At 41.9% G+C, this 24,115-nt stretch overlaps 1 protein-coding gene across 1 annotated transcript in view; it reads right to left on the bottom strand.

Moving 5' to 3' along the window:
* Nucleotides 1-24,115, bottom strand: part of LOC124606075 (F-box/LRR-repeat protein 16-like) — a 705,098-nt gene that overhangs the window by 27,724 nt on the left and 653,259 nt on the right. The window contains exon 6 of the mRNA XM_047138039.1: nucleotides 2,176-2,324. Within this exon, the coding sequence (XP_046993995.1) occupies nucleotides 2,176-2,324 (149 nt within the window). The remainder of the gene's footprint in view (nucleotides 1-2,175; nucleotides 2,325-24,115) is intronic.

The following is a 24,115-nucleotide window of genomic DNA, read 5'->3' as shown; positions in this document are numbered from 1 at the left end:
CAGTGTCAGAACTTTTTGGTCGGATATTGTATGTTGTATAGAAAACAATCTTCTGCAAAGTGATCGATCTTTGCAGAAGACATATTAGAAGGTATATATAAAAAGGTTTTGTTGTTGTCTTCAATTTGAAGAACAGTTTGATGTATTTCTATACCCACTAATTACCTACCCTCTAGCCACAAATGATGGCCGATATTTCCCGAAATTCGTTTGGCAAAAAAGTTTGAATAAATACAAGAAAATTATCACAAGCAGCTCTTGTTGATACTTTTGTCTCACAAATGACCATTACATACAATGAAGTTGAAAAGAACTTTAAGCGTACTTTGAGAAAAATAGTACTGTCATCTCAGTAGCGACATACAATATTCCAGTTGTCTGTAAAATCCAAAGACCACTCTCGTACAGAATTTTAAAAAATTGAAAGAGTGTAGATAAATTTTTGTAGTACATCGAAACGTAAATTTGTTTTGAAACTGAAATTAAAAACCTTTGTTGTAAATAACTACCACAAGATGCTAAAATTTTTTATTTTCATTATCCTGCAACTAGTTTCAACCTTGAGGTAATCATATGGTAGAACTACACAGCCTGACAAGAAAAGTGGATCAGAGAATGTGGTGGGATATCAGTCTAACTCTGTACTCATACACACCATCGATGGCTATGTAAATGATTAGTGTTGCAATTCTCTCTGACAGGTAGAACAACTACTACAGTGCATTAGTATCCTTTGTGTTTCGTGTTGTCAACGGGCCCGGTAGGATGTATGAGGGACGTGAACAGTGTCATGTTGAGAGATCACTGAAGGGCATGGAGCCTAGTACTCGTGTGAGACAGAATAATCGGCATCTTACAGTGTTTGAAAGGGACCTTATTGTCGGCCTCCATTTGGCTGGATGGTCGAATCATGCAAATCAAGATTTGTGGGGCATGACCCGATGTTGGACTGAACGGCAACGTGAGGGCAGGCTTACTCATCGTGAAGGTTCCGATCGACCGCGTCAGATCGCCACAAGGGAGGAACGCCATGTTATGCACCAAGCACATCGTAACCCTTTCATACATGTGCCTGCCACTGGAGAATGAATAATGGACTCCCTGCAAAATTCTGTGTCATCCTGCACCATTGGTCGGAGACTACCAGCGGTCGAACCAGGGAATTACCGTCCCAGGCGTAGGCTGCCATTAACACCACAACAGAAACAGCTGCGTTTGGAGAGGTGCCATGGCCAGGTAGCATGGACTTCTGACAAGTGGCATCGCAGTGTGTTCAGTGATGAATCGCGTTTCTGCACTACCCCAGAAGACGTAGTTGGCTAGTATGGCGGCGACCTGTGGAAATGTTCCATTCTTCCAACGTTTTGAGAGGCACAGCGGTGTTACTCCTGACGTCGTGCTGTGGGAAGACAACGGGTGTGGCTTTAGGTCATGGCTAGTAGTGACTAAAGAAACTCTGATGGTGTAACAGTGCGTCAAACACATCCTGCACCCTTATGTGTTAGCTCACATGTTACAGTATCGTGGTGACATTTTTCAACAGGACAGTGCTCCTCCACACATGGCATCTCTCACTAAGAACTGTCTGCATGATGTTGGAGTATTCCTGTGGCCAGCAAGATTCGCAGCTCTGTCCACGACAGAACATGTGTGGGACCAGCTCGAACGTTCCAATGCCAGTGTCCATTATATAAAGCACCAGTTACAGCAATTGTGGGCCAGCTTGCCTCAGGAGGGGATACAACGGCTTTACACTCTTACCAACAGAATCAGTGCGTGTATGGAGACCAGAGGTGTCGCAACGTCATAAGTGGACTCATACTGCCAAGTTCTTTTTAAATTTGGCTCGATATTGTAATCATTGCAATAACCTCTCACACTCTTACAACCCGTGAAGTTTCATTTCCTTTCCTCTTCCCCATCTGTGTGCTTCACTTTGTCAGCCAGTGCAGTTTCAACCGTGAGGTCGCCATATGGTAGACTCACTAAAATTTCAAAATTTAATCCATGATTATGTATCAATGTGCGAATATGTGGCTCTTGCATGTGGTATGACACAAGTTTTGAGTATGAGTGTCATGCCGCAGGCGAGAACCACGTATTTGCACAATGATAAATAGCCACGGTCTTACGAAAGCATTTAAGAAAGAACGGCTAGGTTAGGTTGGAACCGACCTGCCAGAGAGAGCACCTGCAGGTTGCGCATGCCGCACAGGTGCTGCAGGCCGAAGTCCCGCAGCTGTGAGCACCAGCGCAGGAACAGTGCCGACAGCGACAGCATCGTGGACACGTAGCCGACGCCGATGTCCGTGATGTGCACGCACCTGCACACGAGAGAGACAAATGACGTCAGAGGGAGCGTACTCGCTCTCTGTGCAGAAATTTCACAGCAGCCAACTATCAGCGGTACCTGCGCTACGAGGAAGTTTATTTAGGTATAAATCTGCCTTAAATATTGAACTGTGGTCTGTTTATTTATTTTTTAAGTCAAAAGCGTTTTTAAAATTTGCTTTAGTAATCCACGCAAAGATTGAGACGTAACGAAATTATACCGTCTGAGACGTAACGAAATTATGCCGTCATTATTTCTGATGTAACCAGTTTACTGCAGGCCCTCTTCTGCACCCGAGGTACACACCTGTGCGGTGACGCTCGACTCGAAGGTAGCAGGTTCGAATCCTGATGGTGGAGGTGCAAAGGCAGGAGAGGTGATGGCGTAAGGGTCCTGATCACCAGATTTCGCGCTAAAGTCCTGGATTAAATATCAGATTCTGTGCAGTGTGTAGTGGAGAGTGCATATGACACTGGTCATGGTGATGTGTTTGTCGCATGGTGACGGTAAGCCTGGCGATACCTTGGTGCTGTTCAAGAGTAGTAGGTTATCAAGAGGCGCGGACGCAGGATTCGTTTCTAGGGGGGGTGTCACAATTACTCCCTGTCTCCTCCAGCCCCTCCCAAGCCCCCCGCCCCCCCCTCCAGGAAAATATTTTGTACTCAAGCCCACACTGAATGTGCCACAGACGCCTATGATTCTAATATGAGTAACAATAAAATATTTCAACATAATAATAACTTGTCTACATCATTGTTAGTGCACTGGTTTTGCTTTTTGGGATTGGTGCTTGAGGCTATGCGACAACGTCGAATCTCACCCATTTCCTTCTCTCATCATTAGACAACACTAAAAACACGCCGTACTGTATACGCATTGTTTATATTCACCTACACTTAACAGATACATTTAACACACAACACAAAGCGCGAGGGACGAGGCCATTGTGCACGGAGGAAGGAAACCCTTTCTGTTTAGGTGGCTAAACCTACTCTTCATGGTCTCTCCACCCACTTGTCACACGACTCTTCCTTTATTTAGGTATCGCGATACATCGATCAGGGAAATTATTAAATGGAACCTTGCTTAGCGCTCTGGTCGAGGGACAAATTGTCGAGACTCAATAATTAAACGAGACGGATATGTGATTCTTACGTTCTTATATGAAACTTATATTCAGAGCGCGCACAAAAATACAGATAAATGACAAACACAGCACATTACCATGCCTAATACCCTTGTAATTCAAAACAGTTTCCAGTCGTCGTCGTCTCGGAATGGATAAATATAGTTCCTATATGGTTTTCATGTGAATCTTGTACCATTCTTCCTGCAAAATAGTGCCAAGTTCGAGTAACAATGATGTAAGTGGAAAGCGATCACGCACTCTTCTGTCCAAAGTAGACAACAACGGCACACTTATATTGATATCTTGTGACTGTGGTGGACTGCGGAGAAAGAACAATTCATCCTCTTGCTCACAAAATCATTCCTGGATGATACGATATGTGCGAACACAGCACCACCATCGGGGAGCAAACATTGACCAGATCCGTCAGAGTGGTCAAATAACCCTTGGCAGTAATGCGACCTTACAGAGTAACTATGGGGTTAATGGAATACCGAGATATGGCTGTCCAAATTTTCACCCAACTCCCGCCGTGTTTCACTCGCGGCAGCAAGCAGTCTGCATCGTACGCTTGGGACGACGTGCACCAGATGTAAACTCCGCCACACGTAGGGAAAAGTGTAACAAGACTTATCCGACCGAATGACATTATTCTATTTCCCCACAGTGCAGGTTTTACGGCTTCGGCACCACGTTTTCATGTACATCAAATCTACCGATTTCCGTCACATTCGGATGATTCCTTCGTGATACTTTTTTCCCCTTAGGGTGTACATGGTGTTCTAATATGAGACACTTAAAGAAAACAGTATCGACCAGTGTAAGAACAAGTAAATCCTGAAATAATAATCTCTTTCTCACTACCTCTCTAACATTTTCTGCGTTTATTATGCAAAAGAAATGAAATCATGGTGAATGAAAATTCTTTTTCGAGTTAATATTCTTTGGGAGGCCAAAGATAGCATTCAATGCATTGTGCCCATTTCTCTACGTTAGTCTTCAGAGAAACGACCATTGCAGAAGATGCATTCATTGTCATCTTCTTCTGATTGCACGTCTGAAGCATTTTCCGCAATTAAACTTGTATCAGACTCCGAATGACTGGAAGATTATGTTTCCCGTGTCTTTCTCTTTTTCTTCTTCAAGAACAAAATTTTAATTTCTGTCTCCTTTGATTCCGCTTTCTTCTCTTTGAATTGTTTCAAACGTGCACAGTATGGAGACGATGTTAGCTTCTTAATAGATTCAGAACGTGCTTCCTTCAATAGAGTTGGTGGCTCATGATGTGGTTTGCTGACATTGAAGACAGGCCAGATACCATTTGGACTCAGCGGTAGTCTGTTGTTTCCATCTTGTATTTCAGGCTCCAGGTGTATTACAAAGGCATTGTCCCTGAGTGTATTCCATGCTATGTGGGACGAATCCCATTTTTCAAAGGCCGTTTATAGAATTTTTTGTTCTTACGGCTCAAAGAATTAGATTGTTACTTGACCTGGTTATTTTACCTTCTAGGTTTCTATTTCTTCGGGTTAATGCGTTCTAAATTCCACACTAGAGGCTGCATTTTATGTGTGGAATGGGGTGATAAAAAGAAGATGTGGATACGGGTTTTCTTGGTCTGTTCACAAATGTGATACTATGCCCATCGAGCATTAGCACCATAGATGGCTTCACAAAGTTCACAAAATTGTCACACTAATTAGTAAAAACATGTGTCTGGATCCAGCTACTAGGGTGGCAAGCTGAAGGTATCCTAATATGAGACAAGCATTTTCTGATAAACGATATTGTCGCATGTTAGAACACCCATGGTCTAGCGTATTAGGAATAAGCGAACTTGCGCTAGATACCTAGCCACAAAATTACGCTACTCGGTTTGAAGGACAATTCGTTTTAGCGAATGCAAGAGTATTTTGGGAAGAATACAATCATATGAATGTTGTTGCAAAAGCTACATGGCTTCATGTATTGAAACTCGGCAAGTACAAACTGAATAGACTTGAAATTCAACACTTAAAATCAAGGGTTCTCGACAATGTCCGGTTTCGTAATAGTCTTATTGTCACTGCTCTACGCCTGAGGCTCTGTGAGAACTAAGTTCTGATACTTCCCAAGAGAGCTGAGAACTCAACTCTCGTCAGAATCTAGCTATCTCACATTATCAAAAAATCCCATTATAGGTACCTTTCCTCTGAATTCAAAATCATTTTCAATACTTATAATATCATTTAGTTATATATGAGTTCACAGTTAAACTTTTGTTCTCTCTTACTCAATTTCACCTTTTCTTCTGGATCTGCTGTTCCGTTCTGTTTGCTACTTCTGTGAATTGTTTAATGCATACAGACAAAACTTTCTCTTTGGCCACCTGATTGTTTTCAAAACTGAGAGTGGCAGTGAATTTTAGTGTTCCCAAATAAAAGCGCAGAAGGATTGCTATTGAGTTTGGGGTTTACCTTCGAGAATGTCATTTGAAAAAAAGTATATAGTTTCCAGTTTCATTTGTGCCAAATAATAGAATAATTCTTCGTTTAGTTACTCTCTCCTACATCTGAGATACGACCTTCGTAAAAGATATAAGTTGGCGAGAAGACAGATAGATCTAAAATAACTTACTCCTTAAAATAACTCCCTGAAAATATCTTGGACGAATTTTGTTTAAAATTGTGTGAATTTTGTGGTATCGTTTTTGTTAACTCGTACTACAATAGATTTCTTAAAAATTAAAAATAATAGGCACTGGTGTTCTATTCATCAAGACAAGAGGAACTACCACAGAAAGGTCGTTGGCACCTTCCACAACGGAGTCATATTGGCCAGGTGGCGGAACCGAACTCTGAGAGTGACGACCAGGCACTTGGCCCAGTGACGCTAACAGTTCCTTCAGACCACACCAAGCGCTACCGGTCAGTCATTGACTTCGCGATCGCTGTCAACATCCTATACTTTCGTGTATAATTTTTAATTGGTATTAATTTCCAGTGTTGTGCGTGCGGACAGCTCCAAACCTGAGTCATATTTCTTATACATGCCCCTCTCCAGAGCCAAATGTTTCAAATTCCTTTTTGAGATACTTCCCTACCATCTCCTTATTTTGTTTGCTAAAAATACAAATGTTATCCAGGAGCAGATTCTAATTTTACTGAAGTGCACTTTCGAAAAGACTGCATTTATTTGTTTGTATTTCACAGTAAAGTTGTGTTCGCATTTCATAAAGCTTCTTCCATTTCCAGCTCCCCTTGAATCTAAGCCTGTACGCGTCCCAGACAAGTGGTGCAAAACTTTTTATGAGCAGCTGACTATGGGAACTTACGGCTGTCATTTTATAGTGGCTTTAATACATCTGAAGACGTTCGAACCAAATTGAAGGAATACCTACGTAAACATTTCCACTCAGAACTCGAGAATAAACTGCAGATACTAACCACACTCAGTAGCAACTGCTTAGACTGTCTAAATATGTGTACCTTCCTGCGAACTTCTTCCGTCACGCTTAGTGTATACTCACATAGTATTCAACCAGTTCACTTTGTAAAACACACAACTGAAATGGATACGTAGTCATCCGCAGCCGGTGTCAGTCTCACCATAATTTTTCTGTGTACTGCCGCGACCTCTTAAAATCCTTAACATGCCAAAAATGCTAAAATAGCCTATGTGTCGGTCGCGTTTCAGCGGCCTATGCCATGAGGAAGACGCTACAACACAATTGAAACCAGGGTTATTTCAATAAGATAGCATTTTAAGTGTTTTAAAGGCTGACGCAGCAGTACATCCAGAACAGTTTTGATGAGATCGTATAATTGAAATTATTAATTCATTCTATAATATGCATTTTCATCATCAGCTGTTTATTTATCCCATTAGTCATCTACCGGTTTCGGTTATTAGCCATCAACCAGGATGTAGGGTACAACAGATCGGTTAAAATCATCCCATATTCCTTTGAAGCACAACAGTATCGAAATTATCCAGTGCAATTGTACATACACCTGACATAATTTGTCTTAGAATGCTGGCAGTTACATCTCATACACAGGATATTCTGTGGTGTCTGCTGTTTGACATGAGATATAACTGCCAGTATTCTAAGACAAATTACGTCAGGTGTGTGTACAATTTCACTGGATAATTTCGATACTGTTTTGCTTCAAAGGAATATGGGATGCTTTTAACTGATCTGTTGTACCCTACATCCTGGATGATGGTTAATAACCGAAACTGGTAGATGACTAATGGGATAAATAAATAGCGGATAGTTAAAATGCATTTCATAAAATACCTAAAGGCTGTTGAACCTCGCCTGTTTTATTCGTAGCGAATGTTTTCAGATAAATATTTATTTAAGAAATATTTCGGCGTTTCTGCAAGCGTCAAAATGTTCTCACGCCTAAAGTCATCGATAGTATCTGTAATACTACCCATTCAGTTCTATTTTACACATTTGCCGTAACATTTTCTTGTTTGTAGGAAAAATGATTGGGGAGCATGCTTTTCCTTCTCTCCCAACTACCTATACATCGTATTTAGGAAAGGCTGCATATTACAAGTTTTCATACATTGTTTCACAAACGCCTTAAGATATCGAAACACGTTTGACAGCATCTAAAGGCGCGGTTACTTTCCTTCACATGAAATATTTGTAACATTGCCGGCCGGAATGGCCGAGCGGTTCTAGGCGCTTCAGTCTGAAACCGCGCGACCTCTACGGTCGCAGGTTCGAATCCTGCCTCAGGCATGGATGTGTGTGTCCTTAGGTTAGTTAGGTTTAAGTAGTTCTAAGTTCTAGGGGACTGATGACCTCAGCAGTTAAGTCCCACAGTGCTCAGAGCCATTTGAACCATTTGTAACATTATCTATGGACACATTGAAATATGTTTTTTAATGAAATGTAGTTTTACTTCCTGACGAAATTCAATGCCTTCTGAATAAATAAATGCAGTGATATAATTTCTGATACTGTTTGCAAGGTAATTTTAGAAAAATAATGAAATACGCTGTATGTGAGAGGCAAGACTGCTGAGATTTCAGCCCCGTTATGCCTTGAGAATACGAAGATATAGTATGACATTAGCACTGAATCACTTTAAACAAAAAAGACGAAGGTCTGTTCAGAGTTGGGGTCAACAGAAGGCTTTTTAAGTTGTTTTGCTTTTCACCGAAAGGATAAGATCAGAGACCCGTGGTTTCTGCTATTATTGGACCTTTTCGTCAGTCGAGCGAACAATGTCCGCAGGAACAAAAGAGGTGAACGGGACCATCACTTTCGCCTTTCGTTACCACAAGCTCTGACAAAATAGCGTGAAAGGTGATGTAAATAAGTTGCGTTAATCTCAGCTGCACGATCTGAAGCGGCTTTGCTTTTGTTAGATCAAACAGAAACACACAGGGTTTGAGTGGCGACTTTTGTATCACTGAGCGGAAGGCGGTGCTTTTTTCTTCTTCACGACCCACGGTAACTCAGTCCTGCTGGGGGCCTGCTCTCTAACGGAAGCGACATGGTTTGATCGAGAAATCACCTACACGGAAAACTGACTGCCTTGTTACAAAAGTTGCCTGTGACAGTGACCAAAGAAGTATCTGGGCAAATATTTTGTCTTGAATTGTTTAAATGTAGTCATACTGTGTCTCGTAGCAGCACTTCTAGAGTAACTTATATTCACTTTGCTTATAAGTAAAAGATGCAAGTTCCGACACCGGACCTTGCCGTCGTTGGGGTGGCTTGCATACGTCAGCGATACAGATAGCCGTACCGTAGGTTCAAAGACAACGGAGAAGTACCTGTTAAGAGTTGCTCCTTAAGAGGGTCAGCAGCCTTTTCAGTAGTTGCAGGGGCAGCAGTCTGGATGATTGATTGATCCGCCCATGTAACAACAACCAAAACGGCCTTGCTGTGCTGGTACTGCAAACGGCTGAGAGCAAGGGGAAATCACAGCCGTAATCGTTCCCGAGGGCATGCAGCTCTACTGTATGATTAAATGATGATATCGGATAAAATATTTCGGAGTTAAAATAGCCCCCCATCCGGATTCCCTGGCGGGGACTACTCAGGAGGTGTCGTCATCAGGAGAAACAAAAATTAAATAGTGATTGGGGACTGGAATTCGATAGCAGGAAAAGGAAGAGAAGGAAAAATAGTAGGTGAGTATGGCTGGGGAAAAGGAATGAAAGAGGAAGCCGCCTGGTAGAGTTTTGCACAAAGCATAATTAAATCGTCACAAACACTTAGTTTAAGAATCATCAAAGGAGAGTGTATACGTGGAAATGACGTGGAGACACCAGAAGGTTTCAGACCGGTTATATAACGGTGAGACAGAGATTTCGGAACCACACTTTAAATTGTAAGACATTTCCAGAGGCAACTGTGGAATGTGATCACAATGTATTGGTTATGAAATGTAGATTAAAGCTGAAGAAATTTGAAAGGATTTGAAATTAAGGAGGTAGGACCTGGATAAGTTGAAAGAACCAGAGGTTCTGCTAAATGGCTCATCAGCAATGGCTAGAGGACAAATTTAAGTATTTAGAAGCATATTTAGCCGGCTGGGGTGGCCGAGCGGTTCCAGGCACTACAGTCTGGAACCGCGCGACCGCTACGGTCATAGGTTCGAATCCTGCCTCGGGCATGGATGTGTGTGATGTCATTAGGTTAGTTAGGTTTAAGTAGTTCTAAGTTCTAGGGGACTGATGACCTCAGAAGTTAAGTCCCATAGTGCTCAAAGCCATTTGAAGTATATTTAACTAGGAGAAAGATAGATGGCGCCTACAGGAAAATTAGAGGCCTTTAGAGAAAAAAAAAGCAGCTGTGTGAATATCAAAAGCTCAGATGGAAAACCAGTCTTAAGCAAAGACGGGAAAGATGAACGGTGGAAGGAGTGTATAGAGGGCCTATACATCTACATCTACATGATTACTCTGCAATTCACATTTAAGTGCTTGGTAGAGGGTTCATCGAACCACAATAATACTATCTCTCTACCATTCCACTCCCGAACAGCGCGCGGGAAAAACGAACACCTAAATCTTTCTGTTCGAGCTCTGATTTCTCTTATTTTATTTTGATGATCATTCCTACCTATGTAGGTTGGGCTCAACAAATATTTTCGCATTCGGAAGAGAAAGTTGGTGACTGAAATTTCGTAAATAGATCAAGCCGCGACGAATATCGTCTTTGCTTTAATGACTTCCATCCCAACTCGCGTATCATATCTGCCACACTCTCTCCCCTATTACGTGATAATACAAAACGAGCTGCCCTTTTTTGCACCCTTTCGATGTCCTCCGTCAATCCCACCTGGTAAGGATCCCACACCACGCAGCAATATTGTAACAGAGGACGAACGAGTGTAGTGTAAGCTGTGTCTCTAGTGGACTTGTTGCATCTTCTAAGTGTCCTGCCAATGAAACGCAACCTTTGGCTCGCCTTCCCCACAATATTATCTATGTGGTCTTTCCAACTGACGTTGTTCTTAATTTTAACACCCAGGTACAGGGTTATTACAAATGATTGAAGCGATTTCACAGCTCTACAATAACTTTATTATTTGAGATATTTTCACAATGCTTTGCACACACATACAAAAAATCAAAAAGTTTTTTTAGGCATTCACAAATGTTCGATATGTGCCCCTTTAGTGATTCGGCAGACATCAAGCCGATAATCAAGTTCCTCCCACACTCGGCGCAGCATGTCCCCATCAATGAGTTCGAAAGCATCGTTGAGGCGAGCTCGCAGTTCTGGCACGTTTCTTGGTAGAGGAGGTTTAAACACTGAATCTTTCACATAGCCCCACAGAAAGAAATCGCATGGGGTTAAGTCGGGAGAGCGTGGAGGCCATGACATGAATTGCTGATCATGATCTCCACCACGACCGATCCATCGGTTTTCCAATCTCCTGTTTAAGAAATGCCGAACATCATGATGGAAGTGCGGTGGAGCACCATCCTGTTGAAAGATGAAGTCGGCGCTGTCGGTCTCCAGTTGTGGCATGAGCCAATTTTCCAGCATGTCCAGATACACGTGTCCTGTAACGTTTTTTTCGCAGAAGAAAAAGGGGCCTAAACTTTAAACCGTGAGATTGCACAAAACTCGTTAACTTTTGGTGAATTGCGAATTTGCTGCACGAATGCGTGAGGATTCTCTACCGCCCAGATTCGCACATTGTGTCTGTTCACTTCACCATTAAGAAAAAATGTCGCTTCATCACTGAAAACAAGTTTCGCACTGAACGCATCCTCTTCCATGAGCAGTTGCAACCGCGCCGAAAATTCAAAGCGTTTGACTTTGTCATCGGGTGTCAGGGCTCGTAGCAATTGTAAACGGTAAGGCTTCTGCTTTAGTCTTTTCCGTAATATTTTCCAAACCGTCGGCTGTGGTACGTTTAGCTCCCTGCTTGCTTTATTCGTCGACGCGTGAAACTTGCCAGCACGCGTTCAACCGTTTCTTCGCTCACTGCAGGCCAACCCGTTGATTTCCCCTTACAGAGGCATCCAGAAGCTTTAAACTGCGCATACCATCGCCGAATGGAGTTAGCAGTTGGTGGATCTTTGTTGAACTTCGTCCTGAAGTGTCGTTGCACTGTTATGACTGACTGACGTGAGTGCATTTCAAGCACGACATACGCTTTCTCGGCTCCTGTCGCCATTTTGTCTCACTGCGCTCTCGAGCGCTCTGGCGGCAGAAACCTGAAGTGCGGCTTCAGCCGAACAAAACTTTATGAGTTTTTCTACGTATCTGTAGTGTGTCTTGACCATATGTCAATGAATGGAGCTACAGTGAATTTATGAAATCGCTTCAGTCATTTGTAATAGCCCTGTACTTAGTAGAATTGACAGCCTTGAGAATTGTACTGTTTATCGAGTAATAGAATTCCAACGTATTTCTTTTGGAACTCATGTGATGAGGGAGATGAACTTGAAAGCGATATTACAGGAAGAGAAGAGGACGTAGATGAGGATGAGATGGGAGATATGATACTGTAAGAAGAATTTGACAGAGCACTGAAAGACCTAAGTCGAAACAAGGCCCCAAAAGTAGACGACATTCATTTAGAACTATTGATAGCCTTGGGAAAACCAGGCGTTACAAAACCATTCCACCTGGTATGCAAGATGTATGAGACAGGCGAAACGCTCTCAGATTTCAAAAAGAATGTAATAATTGCATTTCCAAAAAAAGCAGGTGCTGACAGGTGTGAAAATGACCGAATAATGAGTTTAATAAGTCATAATTGTATAAACTTACACGGATTCTTTTCAGAAGAATAGAAAAACTGGTAGAAGCTGACCTCGGGGAAGATCAGTTTGGATCTGGAGAAATGTAGGAACATTCGCTGCGATACTGACCCTACGACTTACTCTAAAGGATAGCTTAAGGAAGGGCAAACCTACGTTAATAGCATTTGTAGACACAGAGAAAACTTTTGAAAATGTTCACTGGAATATTTTCTTTGAAATTATAGTGGTAGTAGGGGTACAATACAGGAAGCGAAAGGCTATTTACAATTTGTGCAGAAAAGAGATGGCAGTTATATGAGTCGAGGAGCATGAAAGGGAAGCTGTGCTTGGGAAGGGAGTGAAACAGGGTTGCAGCCTATCCCCGACGTTATTCAATCTGTACATTGAGCAAGCAGTGAAGGAAACCGAAGGAAAATTTGTAGAACGAATTAAAGTTCAGGGAAAAGAAATAAAAATTTTAATGTTTGCAATGGCATTGTAATTCTGTCAGAGAGAGAGCAAAATACTTGGAAGAGCAGTTAAACGGAATGGACAGCGTCTTGAAAGGAGGATATAAGATGAACATCAACAAGAGCAAGACAATGATAACGGAATGTAGTCTAATTAAATCACGTGATGCTGAGAGATTTAGATTAGGAAATGAGACACTTAAAGTAGTAGATGAGTTGCTATTTGGGCAGCAAAATAACTGATGATGGCCTTAGTAGAGGAAATATAAAATGTAGAGTGGCAATGGTAAGAAAATCATTTCTGAAGAATATAGATTTAAGTGTCAGAAAGTCCTTTCTGTCAGAAAGTCTATTCTGAAAGTATTCGTCCGAAGTGTAGCCACATTCGGAAGCGGAATATCAACGATAAACAGTTGAGACAAGAAGAGAATAGAAGCTTTTGAAATGTGATATGTATGTCCATTGTCTCTTCTATATGCACTTCCAGAGTTAAACTTCTTTACATAAAATTTTTCACTAAAAAGTAAAGCGGAAACGACGGTATAGCGAGGAATTGTATAGTGTGTTGTGATGTGTGTGTGTGTGTGTGTGTGTGTGTGTGTGTGTGTGTGTGTGTGTGTGTGCGCGCATGCGCGCGCGCGCGTGTGCTCGCGCGGGTCTGCGTGCATGTGTGCGTACATGCTAGCGTGTTTGTTTATACGGGGTGTAACGGGTATGAGTGCAGATATTTTTATATGTGGTACTGTAGTATGTACACACACAGCGTGTTGGTTGTTGTTTATTTTTTCTCTGTGTCGAGCAATCTTCCCACAAACGTGTCACAAATTTTACGGCCTGATGTTTTCTGCGCGGCTGTAACCACGCCACTGAATAGACTTTACCTGTCAGCATAGACTTACTGCTTTGCTTCTATGTGCCCGCACTTCAACATCTTACCTGCTGCCTCGGGGAAAATAAGTATTGCTGGCTTTCTCTTGCCGTGTGTACCTTGAGGTACTAGCCAATGTGAGTATTTGAGATGTGAACTTTTCTACTGAGTACCTGTCTAACTGGGCACCAGTTTCACCTTAACAAGAAATAATCTGTTTCAGCTGTTACTTGTTACAACACACTGTACACTCATATCTGTGAAAGAAGCTCCACATGTCATACTCATATTTGGTTGCAATACTTCACTCGTCTCTGGAATGAGTTACTAATTATGTCAAACACCCATGGATCGCCCCGTAAATATTGACAAGACTGGACAATTTGCTGTTCCAGTTGTTCAACCATATCAACGAAAGAGCTGTAGACTACACGTTTGAGACGATGGGAGACAGGAAAACTCAGATGAGTGAGGTGAGGTGAGGTGATACAGGAAGCCAAGGTACAGGTCCTGTTCGACCAATCCAACATTGACCATACTGGCGCTTTATACGCCTTACATCAGCAGCAAAATATGACGGTTACTCTTCATACATATACCACATTCCCCAACCATCAGCCATGGGTGAAATTTGAGCCCAACTAAATGGGAACTTAACAGAAAATTTCACATTACAAATACATTTGTGCTAACTAGAGCAATATTTTGTCCTAAAGTCAGTGGCGATGATAACTTTCTGTTCGTCATTTTGCGCAGCCATGTCTACTGGAATGTTTCTGTCTCTGTTATTGCATAATTCCCCCCATGGACCATGGACTTTGCAGTTGGTGGGGAAGCTTGCGTGCCTCAGCGATACAGATAGCCGTACAGTAGGCGCAACCACAACGGAGGGGTGTCTGTTGAGAGGCCAGACAAGCGTGTGGTTCCTGAAGAGGGGCAGCAGCCTTTTCAGTAGTTGCAAGAGGGGCAACAGTCTTGATAATTGGCCGATCTGGCCTTGTAACGCTAACCAAAAGGGCCTTGCTATGCTGGTTCTGCGAACAGCTGAAAGCAAGGGGAAACTATAGCCGTAATTTTTCCCGAGAGCATGCAGCTTTACTGTATGGTTAAATGATAATAGCGTCCTCTTGGGTAAAATATTCCGGAGGTAAAATAGTCCCCCATTCGGGTCTCCGGGCGGTGACTACTCAAGAGGATGTCGTTATCAGGAGAAAGAAAACTGGCGTTCTACGAATCGGAGCGTGGAATGTCAGATCCCTTAAGCGGGCAGGTAGGTTAGAAAATTTAAAAAAGGAAATGGATAGGTTAAAGTTAGATATAGTGGGAATTAGCGAAGTTCGGTGGCAGGAGGAACAAGACTTCTGGTCAGGTGAATACAGGGTTATAAATACAAAATCAAATAGGGGTAATGCAGGAGTAGGTTTAATAATAAATAAAAAAATAGGAGTGTGGGTAAGATACTACAAACAGCATAGTGAACGCATTATTGTGGCCAAGATAGACACGAAGCCCACGCCTGCTAGAGTAGTACAAGTTTATATGCCAAGTAGCTCTGCAGATGACGAAGAGATTGAAGAAATGTATGATGAAATACAAGAAATTATTCAGATAGTGAAGGGAGACGAAAATTTAATAGTCATGAGTGACTGGATTTCGATAGTAGGAAAAGGAAGAGAAGGGAACGTAGTAGGTGAATATGGAATGGGGGTAACGAACGAAAGAGGAAGCAGCCTGATAGAATTTTGCACAGAGCGTAACTTAATCATAGCTAACACTTGGTTCAAGGATCATGAAAGGAGGTTGTACACATGGAAGAAGCCTAGAGATACTGGAAGGTTTCAGATAGATTATATAATGGTAAGACAGAGATTTAGGAACCAGGTTTTAAATTGTAAGACATTTCCAGGGGCGGATGTGGGCGCTGACCACAATCTATTGTTTATGAACTGTAGATTAAAACTGAAGAAACTGCAAAAAGGTGGGAATTTGAGAAAATGGGACCTGGGTAAACTGAAAGAACCAGAGGTTGTAGAGAGCTTCAGGGAGAGTATTAGGGAACAATTGACAAGAATGGAGGAAAGAAATACAGTAGAAGAAGAATGGGTACTTTTAGAGACGAAATAGTGAAGGTAGCAGAGGATTAAGTAGGTAAAAAAACGAGAGCTAATAGAAATCCTTGGGTAACAGAGGAGATACTGAATTTAATTGATGAAAGGAGAAAATACAAAAATTCAGTAAGTGAAGCAGGCAAAAAGGAATGCAAACGTCTCAAAAATGAGACCAACAGGAAGTGCAAAATGGCTAAGCAGGGATGGCTAGAGGACAAATGTAAGAATGTAGAGCCTTATCTCACTAGAGGTAAGATAGATACTGCCTTTAGGAAAATTGAAGAGACCTTTGGAGAAAAGAGAATCACTTCCATGAATATGAAGAGTTCAGATAAAAACCCAGTTCTAAGCAAGAAGGGAAAGCAGAAAGGTGGAAGGAGTATATAGAGGGTCTATACAAGGGGGATGTTCTTGAGGACAATATTATAGAAATGGAAAAGAATGTAGATGAAGATGAAATAGGAGATATGATACTGCGTGACGAGTTTGACAGAGCACTGAAAGATCTAAATCTAAATAAGGCCCCGGGAGTAGGCAACATTCCATTAGAACTACTGACAGCCTTGGGAGAGCCAGGCCTAACAAAACTCCACCATCTAGTGAGCAAGATGTATGAGACAGGCGAAATACCCTCAGACTTCAAGAAGAATATAATAACTTCAATCCCAAAGGAAGCAGATGTTGACAGATGTGAAAATTACCGAACTATCAGTTTAATAAGCCACGGCTGCAAAATACTAACGCGAATTCTTTACAGACGAATGGAAAAACTGGTAGAAGTCGACCTCGGGGAAGATCAGTTTGGATTCGGTACAAATGGTGGAACACTTGAGGCAATACCGACCCTACGACTTATCTTAGAAAATAGATTAAGGAAAGGCAAACCTACGTTTCTAGCATTTGAAGACTTGGAGAAAGCTTTTGACATTGTTGACTGGAATACTCTCTTTCGAATTCTGAAGGTGGCAGGGGTAAAATACAGGGAGCGAAAGGCTATTTACAATTTGTACAGAAACCAGATGGCAAGTTGTAAGAGTCCAGGGGCATGAAAGGGAAGCAGTGGTTGGGAGGGAGTGAGACAGGGCTGTAGCCTATCCCCGAAGTTATTCAATCTATATATTGAGCAAGCAGTAGAGGAAACAAAAGAAAAATTCGGAGTATGAATTAAAATCCATGGAGAAGAAATAAAAACTTTGAGGTTCGCCGATGACATTGTAATTCTGTCAGAGACAGCAAAGGACCTGGAAGAGCAGCTGAACGGAAGGGACAGTGTCTTGGGAGGAGGATATAAGATGAACATCAACAAAAGCGAAACGAGGATAACTGAATGTAGTCGAATTAAATCGGGTGATGCTGCGGGAATTAGATTAGGAAATGAGACGCTTAAAGTAGTAAATGAGTTTTGTTATTTGGGGAGCAAAATAACTGATGATGGTCGAAGTAGATAGGATGTAAAATGTAGACTGGCAATGGCAAGGAAAGCGTTTCTGGAAAAGAGAAATTTGTTAACATCGAGTATAGATTTAAGTGTCAGGAATTCGTTTCTGAAAGTATTTGTATGGAGTGTAGCCATGGTTGGATGGGAAACATGGACGATAAATAGTTTAGACAAGAAGAGAATAGAAGCTTTCCAAATGTGGTGCTACAGAAGAATTCTGAATATTAGATGGGTAGATCACATAATTAATGAGGAGGTATTGAATAGAATTGGAGGGAAGAGAAATTTGTGGCACAACTTGACTAGAAGAAGTGATCGCTTGGTAGGGCTCTTCTGAGGCATCAAGGGATCACCAATTTAGTATTGGAGGGCAGCGTGGAGGGTAAAAATCGTAGAGGGAGACCAAGAGATGAATACACTAAACAGATTCAGAAGGATGTAGGTTGCAGAAGGTACTGGGAAATGAAGAAGCTTGTACAGGATAGAGTAGCATGGAGAGCTGCATCAAACGAGTCTCGGGACTGAAGACCACAACAACAAACAACAATTGCATATTTTCACTTGAGTTAGTTTTAATACCCTTCTATACTCAGATGATCAAATAATAATCCAAGAAAATTAAGATAACTTTCAAAGAGCCGTCTATCATCTTAATTTGTTAAATCTACACGAATAAAAAAAGTTATGGTATTCAAGGAAAAAAATCACCTATCACACGCAATATTGTAATAAACAATGTAATACTGGAATAGATAATTCACTTTTACTTCCTCGGCTGTAACACAGAACGAAATTTCGATAATGAAATTGATAACAAGGATCATAAAATTTAAGGCAGTCTATGCGACAATTAGAAAAGTGCTAAAAAAATTCACGAAAGAGGGACATATGAAGTTTTACAAAGTCATGCAAGTAACTAGTATGTTCTAGGTTCCCACACAAAAGGTTACGAACAGGATCCAGGCTGCGGAAATGAGATTTTTACGCAATTTTATAGGGTGTACCAGAGAATATTGCTTCAGAAAGGAAGATATTAGGAATGTATTACAGGTTGACTGAATGCAGATGAAAAATCTGAATATGTCAGATGGTGGGAACATCTAGACAGAATGCCTGAAAGCAGGCTTCCAAAACTAATTCTTGATTACAAACTGCGGGGAGCAAGACTGAAGGAAGACCACGGAAGAGATCCCAGACCTGTTGACTGGAGCAAGTGGAATTATCTGATCCATGAAGGGAAAAGAAGAAGAATTATGATTGAGCTAAGCTGTTCACCTCAGTTATTTCTTGCACCGTTTAAGACATCGTAACTCTGTTTTCACTCAATTGAATTGTGAAAATTCCTCACTAGATGACTACAGCCTCTTTACATAGCGCTTAATAATTACAGAGATATCGGTATCAATTTCGCTGCTAGTATTGTACTTATAAAAGAGTCGAATTTGATAACATTTCTCTCTTCAAAATCTGATTAGTAGTTTCGAAGAAATTACAATATTTAGAGTATGGGATTAATTCATTTTCAACAAGAAATCGATTTCTGTGTTTTGCTGGTATACGGAACTGCCGCGTCAAGATGACGATGTGCTCAAATTTAACGCAGCTAAGGTAGTCTACGTAAAAAAGCGGAATCACGGAGAAAAGTTTAATTTCAAACTGATACCAATCACACATGGCTACGTGTGGTCGGACCGACAAAGGACGTGGCACATAAAGGACGGTTCACCAGTAACTTTGGCAACAGTTCTGCTCTTGTAAAAGAAAGGCGCACATCAAAAATTGACTAAGGTATAAACATAGTTAAATAATAATTTCCCGTCATGACTTTTATGTCAAGATACACAATGAATTGCAAAATTCGTCAGAAATAGCGGAAACAAGTATGTCACAAAAGAATATAATAGAAATACTACTACTTTAAAATTCCATAAACGTCATCAAGTTTTCGAAATGCCGTCTGTCTACTGTAATAAACAGAGATCCCTTTCACTGCACACATTGCAACAATTCCCTGTCTTAAATCGTCTTGGGTCTTGGAACTTGCGTAGTGACTGAGCAGTGATGAGAAAAAAAAAAAAAAAACAGAGACTTTACGTGCTCAGTATATATTCTTTACTTATAAACAATGAAAATATTAAGCTAACCTAAAAGTTTTTCTACGAAACACTACATATCTGAATTCAAACTACTAATATTTGTTGTTAGATAAATAATTATTATATTCAGCACAGACATCGGACGATTAAACGTATTTTTCTTAGAAACAAAAGTAAAACACAGTTACGAAACCCGACTAAAATACATGATAAACCATAAAACTGTTTGCAATTCTCAGCACAAAATCAGGATTTGTAAAAATAATAATATTACAAATGTTGCGCCGATTATTTGATTGTCTGTCAGCTTCTGTTGGCGCACTTCACGTCTCGACTTTATTTACTCTTCTTAATTGAATATATAATGAGATTTACTTAATCCATAGACAATGCGGAAGACGTTTTGCAAGTCCCGAGCAAGATGCTTTAAGTATCTGCGTACCGTCTGTTTGTCAAAAAGATCAAGTCTTTTCTTCGATTTGTTTCCTCTCTAATCTAATTCAGACTATGGATCCCACTAGTGTCGTGTCCATAGTCGTTTATCGTGTGTGGCTTTTCTTTTTCTCCGCTCACTTTTTGGTCATTGCGCATCAGAAATAGTAATTCAACTGCCCGATTTCTCGTAAGAGTGTGAAATAGTTTATCATTATGATCGAAAAGAGTTTCAGACTATCGTGATTAGGCCTCAAATCTGGTGGTAAATATGACCTGTTCATTTAGTATGCACATAACACGTCGATTTTTCTTAAAATTCATATAGTTTCATGTACAAAAACTAATTTCAACCACAATATTCTGTTTGCCTCATTATACAATAAGCTTGGTCTTACCTGAAATATGTAATGTATCACTAACTGAAGGCATTCCTATAGAGAAACTGAAATAAGCCGTTGTTACATCCCTCTTTAAGAAAGGTAATAAGAGAGATGTCAATAACTACAGATCTGTGTCACTGCTGGTCTCATTTTCCAAAATATTTGAGAAGGTGATGTATTCTAGAATAGTATCTCGCCTTAGCAACTATAATACACTCCTGGAAATGGAAAAAAGAACACATTGACACCGGCGTGTCAGACCCACCATACTTGCTCCGGACACTGCGAGAGGGCTGTACAAGCAATGATCACACGCACGGCACAGCGGACACACCAGGAACCGCGGTGTTGGCCGTCGAATGGCGCTAGCTGCGCAGCATTTGTGCACCGCCGCCGTCAGTGTCAGCCAGTTTGCCGTGGCATACGGAGCTCCATCGCAGTCTTTAACACTGGTAGCATGCCGCGACAGCGTGGACGTGAACCGTATGTGCAGTTGACGGACTTTGAGCGAGGGCGTATAGTGGGCATGCGGGAGGCCGGGTGGACGTACCGCCGAATTGCTCAACACGTGGGGCGTGAGGTCTCCACAGTACATCGATGTTGTCGCCAGTGGTCGGCGGAAGGTGCACGTGCCCGTCGACCTGGGACCGGACCGCAGCGACGCACGGATGCACGCCAAGACCGTAGGATCCTACGCAGTGCCGTAGGGGACCGCACCGCCACTTCCCAGCAAATTAGGGACACTGTTGCTCCTGGGGTATCGGCGAGGACCATTCGCAACCGTCTCCATGAAGCTGGGCTACGGTCCCGCACACCGTTAGGCCGTCTTCCGCTCACGCCCCAACATCGTGCAGCCCGCCTCCAGTGGCGTCGCGACAGGCGTGAATGGAGGGACGAATGGAGACGTGTCGTCTTCAGCGATGAGAGTCACTTCTGACTTGGTGCCAATGATGGTCGTATGCGTGTTTGGCGCCGTGCAGGTGAGCGCCACAATCAGGACTGCATACGACCGAGGCACACAGGGCCAACACCCGGCATCATGGTGTGGGGAGCGATCTCCTACACTGGCCGTACACCACTGGTGATCGTCGAGGGGACACTGAATAGTGCACGGTACATCCAAACCGTCATCGAACCCATCGTTCTACCATTCCTAGACCGGCAAGGGAACTTGCTGTTCCAACAGGACAATGCACGTCCGCATGTATCCCGTGCCACCCAACGTGCTCTAGAAGGTGTAAGTCAACTACCCTGGCCAGCAAGATCTCCGGATCTGTCCCCCATTGAGCATGTTTGGGACTGGATGAAGCGTCGTCTCACGCGGTCTGCACGTCCAGCACGAACGCTGGTCCAACTGAGGCGCCAGGTGGAAATGGCATGGCAAGCCGTTCCACAGGACTACATCCAGCATCTCTACGATCGTCTCCATGGGAGAATAGCAGCCTGCATTGCTGCGAAAGGTGGATATACACTGTACTAGTGCCGACATTGTGCATGCTCTGTTGCCTGTGTCTATGTGCCTGTGGTTGTGTCAGTGTGATCATGTGATGTATCTGACCCCAGGAATGTGTCAATAAAGTTTCCCCTTCCTGGGACAATGAATTCACGGTGTTCTTATTTCAATTTCCAGGAGTGTATACTCAACAAATCACAGTTTGGGCATCAGAAGAGTTGCTCGACTGAAATGCCATTTTTATGTTCACCTACCAAATTTTATAAGTACTAAATAATAAAATAGCATCGGTTGGTATCTTCTGCCACCTGTTTTTGAATGTGTGAATCACTGTATTCTCCTAGACAAATTAAAGTTTTATGGGACTGATGATATAGCCAACCAATGGATAATGTCACACCTAACAAAAATAATGCAGAAAGTTGTGCTTAGTAATTCAGCCAATATAGTCTGGGGAGGTAACTGTGACTGGGGGAAATCATGTATGGGGTAACCGAATGCTCAGTCTTAGGTCCACTATTGTTCCTCTTATATGTAAACGAGTTTCTGTCTAATACACAACAAGCAGAATTAGTTCTTTTCGCAGATGACACTAGTATTGTAATTACAATTAGCATACATACATACACACAAAAAAGGCTAAGCAATGTTCTTAAAAGTATCATTGACTGGTTTTCTGTGAATGGTCTCACCTTCAGTTTTAAAAAGACACAACATATTCAGTTGTGCTCACCTGCGGGTACTAAACCAGTGATAAATGTAACACATGGTGAGGAAATAATAAATAAGAAGAAACTTCAATATTCTTAGGTATCCATATTGACGAGGATTTAAAGTGGATAAAGTACATCTTAGAAGTCCTGAAACAACTTAGTTCACCACATCTGCACTTAGAATCATTGCCAACCTTGCGGAGAGAGAAATCAGTAATTTGACATACATATATATTTTTATTCAGTAATGTCATACGGAATAGTGCTCTACCGTAACCCATCTTGAAGAAAGATAGTCTTCATTGCTCAAAAACGTGCTGTAAGAATAATCATCTTGTAGACATCTGTTTAAGGAGTTGGGCATTATGACTATTGCTTCACAGTATATTTATTCCGTCATGAAGTTTGTTCTAAATGATCCACTGCAGTTCACAAGAAACAGCGAAGTACATATTTATAATACCAGAAGGAAAAATGACATCCATTACTCAACGTTGAGATTGTCTTTAGCACAAAAAGGAGCACTCAATGCTGCAACAGAAATGTTTGATCACTTACCCACTGATATAAAATGTTTGTTGATATACAGCAAGGTAAAACTGAAAAAGTTCCTCCTTGACATCTTCTATTCCGCACGAAGGCACTTCCTGCTTCTATTCCGTAGAAAAGTTTCTGTTACTATAATATGCAAAAGGAATTGGGTTGGAATTTCTAACTCATATCTGTATAAGAAAAGATAAATAATTAGAATAAAATAAACTTTTAAATGCTCAACATGGAGCCATATTTACAAATTAATTTGAGATGTGAATGTAAAATGACTCGTTCCACATCATTACGATTTACCGTGCAAAATTATCTGTGGTACACGTAACTAACTAACTTGCTGAGCCATCTGTTCTGGGTCTTCTAGCGGCGGGCTGCAGTACTGCAGCGTGGGGATTTCAAAGTGCACCTACAAATAAACAAGACATTCATTACGTACCTAGATTGTTTTCCGAGCTGACACTTAAAACTTGATGAGTATCCCTCGTAGCATTAAAGACGGTACCGACAGCTATCACGACAAGGACGGGATCTATCCTTCTCGCCTACAGGAACAAGCAGCCTGCACCTCTCCCACCCCACTGACTTGCAGGTGGTGTGGCGGTTGCCACCGCTAATTTCCTGCCGCCTCCCCGGATTAACACTCATTTCCCGCGCAAACAAGCGGCGGTGGCTGCGGTAGCGCCGTCTATTGACGTCAGCAACTGTAATCGGAAGTCGGAAAGCGGCCAACTAGCGACAAACACTTCTTTCCCCAGGTTGCTGTTCAAACACATGCAATGCAGTTAATGTCGCTGTAAGAAGACACTGCACGACACTGCACTCTCTCAACGGTCGTTACCATTTCAGACCACCGTCGCTATCTCGCAGAACGGCTGGCTTGATCACTGTCCATCGATGTCCTCCCTCGGTGCGCACGACCGCTCTGTCT

The sequence above is a fragment of the Schistocerca americana genome, chromosome 3, assembly GCF_021461395.2.
Source record: "Schistocerca americana isolate TAMUIC-IGC-003095 chromosome 3, iqSchAmer2.1, whole genome shotgun sequence".
In the NCBI taxonomy this organism is placed as follows: domain Eukaryota; kingdom Metazoa; phylum Arthropoda; class Insecta; order Orthoptera; family Acrididae; genus Schistocerca; species Schistocerca americana.
This window is presented reverse-complemented; position numbering and strand designations above follow the sequence as displayed.